The sequence below is a fragment of the Eurytemora carolleeae genome, unplaced genomic scaffold, assembly GCF_000591075.1.
Source record: "Eurytemora carolleeae unplaced genomic scaffold, Eaff_2.0 scaffold1214, whole genome shotgun sequence".
In the NCBI taxonomy this organism is placed as follows: domain Eukaryota; kingdom Metazoa; phylum Arthropoda; class Copepoda; order Calanoida; family Temoridae; genus Eurytemora; species Eurytemora carolleeae.
Window position 1 is genome coordinate 45,149 of NW_019397115.1, and position 14,222 is coordinate 59,370.

General features: G+C 30.9%; 1 protein-coding gene across 1 annotated transcript in view; it reads left to right on the plus strand.

Moving 5' to 3' along the window:
- The first annotated feature begins 4,752 nt into the window (after positions 1 to 4,752).
- The window catches only part of LOC111711993 (uncharacterized), a 30,429-nt gene continuing 20,959 nt past the window's right edge, over positions 4,753 to 14,222 (plus strand). The window contains exons 1-2 of the mRNA XM_023486494.1: positions 4,753 to 4,882; positions 4,964 to 4,995. Of these exons, the coding sequence (XP_023342262.1) occupies positions 4,966 to 4,995 (30 nt within the window). The 5' untranslated portion in view covers positions 4,753 to 4,882; positions 4,964 to 4,965. The remainder of the gene's footprint in view (positions 4,883 to 4,963; positions 4,996 to 14,222) is intronic.

Here is a 14,222-nt window from a genome sequence, read left to right on the forward strand (position 1 = left end):
TAGGGTTCCCAGGGATGAGAACTTTTAATTCTCTTCTTGTATCTTATATTAGAGTTACTAGAGGCAGAAACTTTTAATACTCTTCTTTTATCTTATATTAGGGTTACCAGAGGTCAGAACTTTTAATTCCCTTCTTTTATCTTATATTAGAGTTACCAGAGGCCAGAACTTTTAATTAAGTATATGTGGAAAGGATATAGAAAGGGGAATATGATATAAATGGTTTATAGGGGAGGGTGGGGTTTAAAAGCATACACATCAACCTTGTTGCACCCCAGCAGGGGACCTGTATATGAGTGGGATTAGGAGATGCAGTAGGGAGGGGGGAGGGGGCAGACATAGGGAAAGAACAGAATATTTAAAGTACGTTTAAAGATAAAGGACAAGAATAGAAAAAATGAAAAAATCGGATGAAAAATTATCGCGAAAGTAAAAAATATTTCTGCAATAGCAATTTATAGAAAAGTTGCAGTTGGAACTTAAAACAGAAATAAAACTATCTGAACATGTTTTTAATAAATATATTATTTTTTATAAGGTTGTTTGAGTTACCCGAAAGGTTGAGAGTATAGAAATAGTAAAAGTTCCTCGTCTTAAAATTTTGAGAATTTTTGGGCAAATCCTTACTTTTTAAATTTTCATACTTTGACCCAAGTCCAGGTACGTTGGTTTTTGCATTAAGAATTTGTAAAACTTTCCAACATTGATCAGAACTTTTAATTCTCTTCTTGTATCTTATATTAGAGTTACCAGAGATCAGAACTTTTAATTCCCTTCTTGTATCTTATATTAGAGTTACCAGAGGTTGAAACTTTTAATTCTCTTCTTGTAGCTTATATTAGAGTTACCAGAGATCAGAACTTTTAACACTCTTCTTGTATCTTATATTAGAGTTACCAGAGTTCAGAACTTTTAATTCCCTTCTTGTATCATATATTAGGTTTCCTAGGGATCAGAACTTTTGATTCTCTTCTTGTATATTCTAGTCTCCGAATAGGGTTTCCTAATGTAAGCCAATGGTGATCATTTATTCCCAGATTCTTATAATGATAATAATAAAAATAATAATAATTTATATTTTTATGCATATTTGTAAGACATAACGTTATCTACACATCTCTCTAACTATTTTAAGCTCACGCATCAGTACCAAAGCCAAGTTTCTAAATAGGCCTGATTTACTATGAATAACCAAATGTAAGGATACAGAGCTACAAGGTCTTTTCCACATTGATATATATATATATAGTAGATGTATAATTCACCTGAATATATCAATATGTAAATTATGTACATTGTGTTTAATGATAATCGTATATTGACATGAAGTAGGAAAATCAAAGAAACTGCTTCACTGTAATGCATAAATTGATGAGAATTTTAACAATTACTTCATAAAAACCAAAGCGGTAAAGCGGTAAAATCTAAGCCCAAGGCTTTGCAACACTTTAAAGTCGACCCTGTCTAAAAAATCTGAAAGACTGTTTATAAGCAGGCTGAATCTCTCAGGGGTTCTCATCGTGATTGTTTAAGAAACAAAAACTTCTGTAGAATTTTTAGATTTTAAATCTTTTTTACAGTACACGTTTTGAGCAGATATAGGATATAAGCACTTTTGTTACAAATAGAAATAATTTGAGACTTTTAATTTTTGCTTTCCATGCCACATTCTTTTTTTTCAGCACTTCACAAAATTGGCAGTTTTCCTGGTTTTTACCAGTGGATTTTCAAGAAGAAAAAAACCTAATCCAATTTTTAATTAAATTTTCAATTTGGAAATTTGCATATAGGAAAGTATGAATTAGGAAAATGCCTTTAGAAATTTATGCATTTAAACTATCCAAGCTTTTAATAAATGTGAACTCTACCTTTTTGGGAGTTTAGTCCGACGTTGTCAATAGATGAGAGTTCTGTAATACTCTACATGTATGTCCTTTAAGATAAGATATGCACTATGCAGTAAACCTTGTACTGCCTGAATAGACCCAGCCAAGCAAATCTATGCTAACGTAAGACAATAGACATGACTGGGAAAAGAGCGTGAAAACAGATTTAAAAACATAAATATATTTCATCCAAAGATAATAGAATTAGAGGGGAATTTAGAGAATCTCTTGGTATGAATATTTTCAGTCCCTTTCAGCCTGAAAGGGAGTTAAAAGTGTACAAATCATGTAAATGTTCACAAATTATATGCAGTAGAGTACATTAATACAGTATGTTTCCTAAACTATCAATTTCAATTTAGAATTTTTTAAAGCTGTTAAATAAACTTTATAATGAATTAGGTGAATAAAAAACATCATTTGATTTACATTTATGACGGAAAATCATCGTTTGTAAAGTGAAAGGCATAGAATCTATGTGAAATGATCATTGGTCAATTATGAAACAAGCCTATTTCGTAATTTGGTTTTCTTTTAATATTAATTTTAGATTTTCTATAAAATGATATTCCTGGGCCCAAAAGGTTATATAGCATAAATATGTGAAGTACACCTGCAGTATGGAAACAGTACAACAAAATGGCCGTTTTATCCTTTTTTCTAGTAATTTCCCCTCTAATATATATTCTATTCTCTTTGATTTCATCCCCTCCCCTACATCAATGATGTTAAATCAACTCCGGCCAAACAAAGTAAACTAAATCAAAATTTTTTTTCTTTTTGGCTACGGAATGCATACATGTAATTGTAAGATCCTTTCCTACTGAGGTCAGAATTAATTAATAGCTAGATTTAAAAAAGATAATTAAAATACTTTTTACTTTGCCCGAAAATGCACAAGAGAAGTAGTATACAAATAGCTTATATTTGACTACTACTCTCTATTCATTAATTGCCAATTCTGGTTAAAATTTATAATAATTTGCCATATTTTTGCATTTTTTTACAGATAAACTGGCTTTACATTGAATCATTAATTTATGTAAAGAAAACAACAATTTCCAATAAAATCAAACAAATAAATGTTCTAAAATTTAAAATTTGAAATTATAATATCTGTAAACATAGAAACTTTAAATTCTAAAAAAGGAACGTTTTATAATTTTTATACATTCATTTATTTCTCTAACTGAGCTGAACTGAAATATCTTTAAATCCGATCTTTTCACTTGATTTCTTTTACATCTAGATATAAGAGCTTTTGTCTTTTCAATAAACAATTAGATATTATTTGAGCATTTAAACATATCTGAGTAGGAACATTTTAGAATTTTTAATGAGAAATAATATTAAGTTATTTTGCAGCCCCCCTGCTCAGATTAGAAATTACATAAATTAAATAGATGAAAGCGTGACTTTAACCGACCTTATAATAATTAAGCAACATTGGAATGATTTTTTGGTACAACAGCTTATTTGTATATTCTATACGTATACAATTTCTATATCCTAGAAATAATCAAGAACTCCTTCTATGCAAAACTAGAAGTAAATATTATTTTAGGATGTATATTCTATATGTAATGTATATCCTAGGATTATAAAACAGACTCCTGTCAATGTGTATCCTAAGAGAATATAAATAATGTATCCTAGAAGTATATAACTGTCACCTATGCATCCTAGAAGTATAAAAGTATGGAATCCATGCACCTACAATTCTACAACTGACTCCTTTGTGTATCCTAGAAGTAATATCTTACTCCTATGTATCCTGGACACCCTGGACTAGACAGAGTGAGAAGCATTCGGTTTTTTCTAGCTAAAATCCAACGTGTTTCGGTCTATAAGGCAACAACTTTTTAATTTAGGGATTTGTATGTTCAATACTTTTTCATTCAGAATGTATATATTGACAAAAAAGTATTTAAGAAAAAGGCTAAAGAATTATGTTTCATGGGTCAAATTGTGATCAAAAGTCACAGTTTTTGGGAATATTGGCAGAACCTTTAAATCTACGCGTGGAAGAATCCAACTGACTTATATGTATCCTGGAAGTATGAAACTAACAACTATGTTTCCTCCTAGAAGGATATAACTGACTTCTGCATGCATCTTAGAAGTTTATAACTGACTTTTATGTATCAAAGAAGTATATAACTGACTCCTGTGTGTATTCTAGAAGTATATATCAGACTCACATGTATCCTTAAAGTATACAGTTGACTCCTATGTTTCCAAGAATCAAATCACTGACTCACATGTACAATAGAAGTATGCAATTGACTCCCATGTCTCCTAGAAGTATATAACCGACTTCTATAAGTATCCTAGAAGTTTATAACTGACTTCTATGTATCCAAGAATTATATAACTGCAACTCCTATGGGTATACTAGAAGTATATATCAGATTCACTTGTATCCTGAAAGTATACAACAGACTCCAATGTATCCTAGAAGTGTTCAACTGACTCCTATGTATCCTAGAAGTACATAACGGACTCATATGTATACTAGAAGTATATAACTGACTCCTATGTATCCTAGAAGTACATATATGACTCATATGTATATTAGAAGTGTATAACTGACTCCAATATATCCTAGAAGAATATAACTGACTCCAATGTACCCTAGAAGAATATAACTGACTCCAATGTGTACTGTATCCTAGTAGTTTATTATGAAGTACTCAATGAACCTGTCACAACACATGAACGGGTATGAATCGCATTCCAATCTATATTATCAATATTACATATATATGGTGTACGACAATACACGACTATATGGTTGAGTAGTTAGCGCCGGCGCTTAGCTGTCTACCGTGCGCTTGTCCAGGGGGGGAGCTCCGAGTTGGTTAGTTTAGTCTAGTATGTTGTATAGTGAGGTTGATGTTGTGAGCCCTGGTTAAAGGGATTAGTGTATTACAAGTGAATATATAAAAAGAAAATAATCCAGAGGGCTCCGGGAATGGTGTAATCGTATACAACAGGTTAATTACGATACCTTTTTACTTATCGTTAAAGTCTCAAAAAAAATATTTGCAACAACAACAATTATTGATTTTTTTCAGAAATGGCGGCGAAAACTTCAATCTCCTTGTTGGTGAGTAAAAAATATTATTTCATTGTTAAAAACTATAAAAAAGCAACCATTTTCTATGCTAATTCTTAAGTATTTAAAAGGATTACACCAGATAAAACGGTTTAAGAAAGTATGCTGTCACTGTTCTAGTTTTATACCTCCTCCCCCTGAAAATCATTTATTCCCTAAATGGAATTTTAGATTAAACCATTCCTGAGGTCATTTTACTTCTTTTCCAGTTCCAAGAAATTTTTCCTGTTTCATTCTCTCAAATTGCACAATATTAGGATTTTGCACGTTTTTTGCAAACTGAATTTCTCTTAAATATGTTTATTTTTGCGTGGTTCAAAACAGATTGCAATTTTTTTTTGCAACGAATTATTGAAAGAGAACTTTTCAAAGTCGCAGACATAGAATCGTGCCAAAGATAAGTGAATCGTGCCATGCAAAAATAATCGAACTGGCACCTTGCAAAAATCATAAAATTATAAAATTAGGACCGTGCAAAAACTATCAAAAGACGACCATGTAAAAAACATTAAATAAAAATATTAAAAAATTTGTTAAATAAGGATCATGGAAAGAAAATCCATTATTTTTTTTTTATAAAGTAGGCTCTTCAGATTAATCATGAAATTAGGACCATGCTTGAGAAATTTCAATTTTAACGACGAAAATTTAATAATTCTCTTAGCGAAATTCCTTGCAACAATAATATGCAAAAGTCATTAAATTGATATGTAACCTTTTACAAATAAATATGAAACAATTTACATTCAAAAGTAGTCTTCTTTCTACTCTTATAATAAATGTATTTATTTTTTAACGCCGGTTTCGATAAGCTTTTCACTGAAAATCTGAATTAATGAAAAGCCATTCCATTTAACAATTTGATTCGTTTAATTACATTTGCGCGTAAACTAAAATATGTCATGTTTCAGTTCATTCAACACTATCCGATTTAATGTCTTCAAACCACAATATTTGTATAATCATTCGAAGAACAAAGAATGTTTTCATTTTTAATTAACTGCAAGAACTTCTATATAATAATTCTGTTCTATAATTTATGATATTATATCAGAATATGTAAAATACTTTGAAAGGGAACTGAAAACTTGCCTAAAAATTAGATATTCGATAATCCAAATTTTGTTTAACCTTTGATTATTCAAAGCTTTGACTATTAAAAGATATCAGGAAGGATTAGCAAATTCGAGTTAATAGAAAGTAGTGTTTTTTCAGTTTTACTTAATGTTATCTATTGTTTTGAGTATTGAACCCTGAAATCATAACTGATAAGTAAATGCCAGCTTGTTTGAACGCAAAGTTTAATTAGAAAATCTGCAATTATTTTATAGATATATACGCCTGTCAAGATAAGGTTGGGTACATGCTGTATATTCAGGTTAATGTGCTTTTAATGATGTGAAATAAGAACTTTAAGTTGAGTATACATATATATACAATACAATATGTATGCTGATAATATATGTTTAGAAAATACATACAGATTTTAGAGTTTTAAAGGGAGTGACCGGCTATGTAAATAGTTGAAGTTTGTACAGTTACGTGTTATTATAAAGTATGATCAGTTACGTGTTATTATAAAGTTTGATCAGTTACGTGTTACTTTAAAGTTTGATCAGTTACGTGTTATTATAAAGTTTGATCAGTTACGTGTTATTATAAAGTTTGTATGTTTTTCATAGTATCGAATATGAAAAAAAATTTGTTAGGATTAAAAATAATGACTGAAAACTTTCTATAGAAAAGACATAAATCATAACTTTCCCCTTTTTAGGCACTTCCTTTTAACCCAAACCAAAATCAATCATCAACGCTGCCCAAACTACAGTTGCTTGCATGCAGTCAATACAAAAAATATGCGAATTTTTTTAGACACTGATCAGAATTCAAGATGTAGTAAAAGCACAATGCAATTTGCGAAGTTCAATGAACTTAAAAAAATTAAATATGATAAAAACTTTTTTTTGTGACTCCCTTAAAGTGTGGGTAGCATAGTTTGCAGGTACAGATATATAGGCTATAGAGCCTAGTAGTACCATAAACTTGATCTTTGAACTTTAAACTCATTATTTCTTCAGATTATACTTGAGATATTGATTCATGAGTTGTCAGATTGTTTGCTTGTGTTTTTATGTTTTCATGGGACCATTTCTTGTCCGTTTCTTGTCGTTTAAAAGATGAATTTTGACGTTTTTTCAATTCTATAATTTTGGAAAATATTGTTAAAATATATTTTAACGAAGAGGCTCCAACCAAAAAACAAAACATGTATTTAGTTTTCATAAATAAGATTGTAAGTCTGCTGCATTATTTACAAATATATAATATAAAAACTAGTATTTCAACATGACCCTGTTTATGGCAAAGTGAAGTTGACACTTCTTCCTGCATTCCACAAATTCCTATAATCTAAATCATCAAGATTCAAACGACTTTGACTTCAGTCCCCCCCCCCTATTTACTACACAAATCCATTCTTACACCCTTCCCCCCCCTGCTCCTTAGACACCNATCAAAAATCCGCCAAGTTGCAAAATTGCATTTATGAACGGTCTAATATATATGATAACACAATACAGAACAAATGGCGTGATATGTGTTGGCTAACAGTACGAATATTCACCGTTAACCTTTTTGTCTTACGCTAATTATAATCCCACAATGTTTTATTAACAAAATAAAACGTATTTTCAACCTTTTTATTCTAATTGTTACTGGAATTCTTGATGCTTTGTGGAACTATAAATTTTTGGGTTATTAACATGACAGTGAATAAGTGTATGCATGGTTTATTAGGTGGATGGTAGGATGGATTAAGGGATGAATGGATGAATGGATGAATGGCTTGATATGTATGAAACTCTATTCATAATGAAATCTTATCTAAAATCTCATCACGTCGCGTTTTTAATATTAGCCCTGCACAACTATCTACCTAGTTAGCCTGCCAGTGCAGCATTTTTACACAGGCAACATTTCATGAAATCATGTTTTTCAGATCCGTAAAATTCTACATTCTTATTTATCTTGAGGATTAACCCCCCCTCTCCCCGCCTCTTTCCTTGCATCCCGCTAACTGTATTCCAGGAAATGACTACAAATAAACAGGGGAAGGGGCCCAAATGGAATTTTTCTGCATTTATAAAATTCTACAGGGGGTGGGTAACTTTTGATTTGAAAATCGAAATGTTTTCTGAGTTCTATTTAGCCCTGTGCGCGAATCTAGGCACATTCAGTCGGAATAGGCCTAGACTGCCTTTGTGAGTGGGATGTAGGTAGGTAGATAGATATCTTGTTACTTGGATAGATAGATAGATAGAATAGACATTTTGAAGGAAAGATACATTGATAGATAGATAAAAAAGATAGATAGTTAGATCGGAAGACAAAATAACATACGGGAGTTTTAAAGGAGGTGGTTTTCATAAAATATTTTTTTTATCTGTCTTTCTATCTGAAAACTTCAATATGTGATAAAATGGTTTCTAAAAATTTAATCACGGTATTTTACTATATGTAATTGTTACATAAATTTATCCAAATAAAACTCTTAAAACGACTCTAACGACATATTTAATAATGATCATAATAAAATACGTTATTTCAACAATTGCATTTAGTAGCATTATTTCAATATATTTTAAATTTAAAGCTTTGCAAGATAAATATAACTATTTTGTTAGTTTTGCAAATATTAAAATAATAAAGTGACTGTAAAGGAAAGAAACTTTAGCTCTTGATCTTGACCCATGAAAGTTATATCTGATGCTCCTGTCTCGAGAAATTGATATAAAACTGTGTCAAATTTATACAAATTCAGCAAATACTCTTCTTGTATCTTATATTAGAGTTACCAGAGATCAGAACTTTNTCCTTCCCCCCCTCCTGCTACCTTAATCCTCTCTATCCAACGTTGTTCCGCCCACGCGGTTTAAACACAGAGAACTGGTCTATCCAGACACGCCTTATACTGTTGGAGAGTTGTCATTATTCTTTTTAATCCCTTTTTTCTTTTTCTTGTTCTCCCCTATACTTTCTTTATGTCTTCTTAAGTCTTCTTATAGTTTTCATCTTTTTTGTCGTCTTTCTTTTTTTCTTGTTCTCCCGTTACGTTCTTTATGTCGTCTTACCTTATGTTTCTTTTTGTTTTTTCTTTCCTTGTTCTCCAGTTTCCCTTTATTTATAATGGAATCCTAATGCTCAACATGCAAACTTAACACAAAATAATGAATCTTGATACAAATTGTCTTTTCTTGTGTTCTTGTAAAATTTATTCTATTAAACACTCTTTCCTTTTCTCACTTCTCATATTACTTTCTTTTTGTCGTCTTATCTTTTTCTTGTTTTTTATATGCGTCTCTCCTTTTGTACTACTTTTTTCTTTAATGTCGTCTTTGCTTTTTCGTGTTCTCCCGTTTAAATTATTAATGTCGTCATTTCTTCTTTAAAGTTTTCTTTTATTATCGTCTTTCTTGATTTCTCATTTTCTAGTTCTTTTTTCATCTTTTTTCATATAAGAGTCTCCTCGTTTCTTTGCTTTTTGCCTTCTCTCCTTTTATAATATTTATTTTAATTTTTTTCGTTTTTCCTGCTATTTTATTTTTATGCCGTTTTTTTCAGTTTTATACGTTCCGTTTTCTACCCTTTTATGCTTTTTTTTCTTTCGATTATTTTGTTGCATTATCTCTCTTGTAAATCCCAGTTTTATTTTAAAAAGTTCATGAAAAGAATGACTAAATTTTGTCTTTTATACTTTTTTTCTATTCTAATCTTTGGCTAGAATGTCTCTATTTATCTATATTTGTATAGTATGCGGGGGTGTATACTGGTCCTTGTTTTATATCTCCTCCTCCAGGTTCTAAAGGTTCAATAAATCCTAGTTCTTAACCTACAGAGATTCAACCAGTCTTGTAGTGGGTTCTTGAAACCAGTCAAATGGTTCCTAAACATTCCCTCCTTTATATTATTATTTATGCATACAATACATATATTGTATAATCCAGAAAAATAAAATTCAATCCTAACCCTTTTCCATATACTACCCGGAGAGGATTGTATTGAACCCTATCCCTAATCTCTATACTACCCGGAGAGGATGGTATTGAACCCTATCTGTGAACCCTCTAAGAGTAACCATGAACTAGTCCTAGTATGACGGATTAACAATGAATTCATCTCTTATTGCGTGCGCCAACAATTGTTGTGCATGCAAAAACCGTATTGGAACAGAGAAGGGGGGGGGTACTGAAGAGGAGGGGTGGGGAGTAATTAAATAAATTATTAAAACAAATTAAAGATATGGTTTGTTATGGTTAGATAGGATTAGAATATGAAGGTTAAGAGAGACATGATTCCATCTTAAGTTTGCCTTCCCTTGATCCCTTTAAACCTACACTCTTTAGTTTTCCTTTCCTTGATTCTTTAAACCTCTATTCTTTTTTATCTTTTATGCACCATATAATGTTTTATTCCCTATCCCTCTTTTCTTTACCCCCTTATTTTCCTGTTTCCCTATTGCCTAATACTAAACATGAAAACAGGAAAAGTAAGATGAGCTGTTTCCTGAAAATTTAAATATTTAATAGCTATGTAATGTTTTCTTCTCCTGTAATTTTTATTACAAATTAAATATATTCTTTAAGTCATTTTCTCTCGTTTTCTAAAATCCTGTTTTCCCATCATATTTTTATTTCTCCTTTTAAATATCTGTTCCTTCTTTTCTCCGAAGAATTTTATTGGTGACACGCATGATAAAGCTAACCCTAGGATTTTAAAAACATAAATAATGAAAAACCGACACATTTTGTTTTTCAACGTTTCTTTGTTTTCTGAAACCACATTGCGGCAAAGCTTTAAAATCAAATATTTTTTTGCATAAAATATAGAATATATAAAATATTACCAAATTTAATTCCGATTTTATTAAATATTTGAAGAGACTACATTCTACAATATTATCTTTAAACTTAATCTTTTCTGTTTTTATTGTTTGGCACAATATATTAAAGATTAATCTATTTCAACAATTTTTAGATATATTTAGCATCAAAAATACTTCCGTGTAGGCCCTTCCCTCAACCCACAGCCAACACCTACGCCTAAATATTTTAGATATATGTGTATATATATCTAACTATCTACCTACGGGGTGTCCTAGTAGAAATGGATACAAGAGATGTTGACGTTGAGAAAGTTTTTGTATTTTAAATTTGAAAATGTTAAAACTAGAAATTATCGTAGGTCTTTGGGCTTTTCAAAATTGGGCCAATTATATCTCCATATATCTTGAAAAATTTAGACAATTTTAGATTTTTTATTTAAATAAAAGCCTCGACAAATTTATTTATATATTTGTCAATTTTGTCGGCACAATAAGTCATGGTTCAAGGACGATATAAAAGACGCCACTTCATTCATATATTTTTTTAAGACACCCTGTAACTCTGCAAGTCTCATAATCTAAATATTAAAGTCATCTTGTCGTATTGTCAACGCGTTATATAACGTTATCTTGTTGATCACGAACTCACTAAACTAACAATTATATTATTTAACACTTTAAGGAGTAAAGGGACCGTTCATCCCGTTCACAAATATCTGCCCTTTTAAACATTTGATAAAAACAAAACATCAGATTAAAAAATAGGTAAGAATTCATTTTTCTCAACTCGAAAAATGTAAAATTTTGATAATTTCTCTATTGCTTCTTATAATAAAGAAATGCGCAAGTCACTTTTGAAAAGAAACCGTTAAAGAAAATAAACAATTTTAAAGAATTTTAAATATGGATATCTAATTCATAATTGATCATACTGTTGTAGACTGGGCATTGCCATCTTTGCATGCAGACCTATTAAAAATTTTATTATTGAATATATATAAACTTTTAAACATTTAATAATGACCTAATCTTGTCTCTCAATAATTTCCCAATTTTATAAAGTAAAAAGAAAACTGTGAAATAGAAAGACGACAGTAAAGAAAAAACATGTTTATTTGATGTTGTTTTAAAGCAAATAGTAGAAGTAACTAAATAATCACGTATTAAGTAAAATGGATCTAGAATTCACAATGCTATGTCTCATGTTCATTGGACTGTTTTAGTCATATTTTAATTCTAAAAAAACTTTCTCACTGTAAGTACAAGGGGTGAAACATCCCCTAAGGAATTGAGCCTTTGCCACTTACTCAAATGTTCGAAGCTTTAGATATTTGCAACCTAATGGTGTAACTTGATTTGTTTAGAGTTGCACAAATACAGGAATTAGAAAATCAGAGGGCTCCTTTCTTCCCTCCATAACCCCCTTATGCTCCAAGTTTGGTACCATCTTTTTCTCCTTCTTATTTCTCTACAGCTGATTGCATCTGAAAAATGTATCTACTGTATTAGTAAGGCCTACAATCTGCGAGCCTAAACCCTTACCCAACAATATCCACGTAGGATACACCAGGAACCCCTTCATTGGTGTACTACACGTTTTGGGAGGAATATAAACAAGCCCAGTACATAGAACACAGAAAGAGAAGCCGAGTTCCTGTTAAGAAACCATGTAAACAAAGATATGGGGTTCCTGTTATAAAAGCAAAGAGAAGGGGGTTCCTGTTAAGAAACTAAAGATACGGGGATTCCTTTTATGTAAGCAAAGATATGGGGTTCCTGATATGTAAGCAAATATATAAAGGTTCCTGTTATGTAAGCAAAGATATGGTGTTCCTCTTATGCAAGTAACAAAATTGGAGTTCCTGTTATGTAAGTAAAGATAAAGGGTTACTTTATATGTAAGCAAATATATGAAGGCTCCTGTTATATAAGCAAATATATATAAGGGATCCTGTTATACAAGCAAATATATGGGGGATCCTGTTATATAAGCAATATATGGAGTTCCTGTGTTCCTGATATATAAATAAGAAAATATATAGAGGTTCCTGTTATGTAAGCCAAGGTATGGGGTTCCTGTTATATAGGCAAATATATGAGATTCCTGTTATGTAGCAAAAATATGAGGTTCCTGTTATGAAAGCAAAAATATGGGGGTTCTTGTTATGAAAGCAAAGGTATGAGGGTTCCTGATGTATCTGTCTTGGCACTGCCCAACCTAGAGAAAAACATCTGACCCTGGTTCTAATTCGTTATGAGCTGGGAGGAGTAAAAACGAAACTTCAATATGCATGAACAGGAGGAGGGGGGGGGAGTATAAATTAGTGCCTAAAGGGGGAGTGGGTTATTTTGGGGGGTAAATGGTGGAGGGGATCTTAAACTGACCTGTGTTGTAATTGTCTTATGTTTATTTCTTATATATGGTTAAATGTATTATTTTTGGTTCATTTTATTTTTATGATTAACAAAAAATGATTGTAAGACATACTTAATACTGTACTATATATATATATAAACTATACTATAATAGAACGAATGACATAGCTATAACCCTAATACGTCTATTTCTGTCCTTGAGTCCTATTACTACTGGTCCATGTTTGATTTTTGTGTTTTTATCCGTTGATTACTGGTAAATCTTTCGTCCATATTTTCTTGCGGGTCCATGTTTTCATTCATGGACCTTCTATCTATGGTCCCGTATTTGCAATCCTAGATTTGTATCATGTCTGGCAATTGGATTTGCAGACACAAGACGCAAATACCATGTATTCTTCATACAAACAGGAGATTTGAAAAATAAGGATGAACTAATATTATCAAATTACGGCAGGGTCCTTTAAAACTTTTATTTGAAAAGTTATTCAAAGTTAGAATATTGTGTGAAATATATCTATAATATTCAACTATTGTAATTTTTACTTAACATTCCAACTATTTTCATTGTGCAATAGCAAAAGACATAATTAGCAATTGCAATTGAAATTGCATGAAGTTATAAGAAGAGACAATACACAGACATTTTTTACTAGCGAATTATTCGAAAATTAAATTTGTTCGAAAACATGATAGTTTAGTGAGGTAAAACTTATGTTGAGAAATCATTTTGGGTTTACGATTTTTATAACTACATTTTCAAAATAAAATATTTTTTTTTTCAGTTATAAATTAAATTCTGTAAACAAATTTAGTTGAGTAAATATAAATCCTTGATTTTATAATCCTTGATTGATTTAGACCCAATACAAGCCAGGTCCAAGCTACAGAGCAATTCATTGCATGCTTTATAGTGTAGCCTTAGGGGGAACAGGCATATCCGAATTGCAGGCTGTAAAAT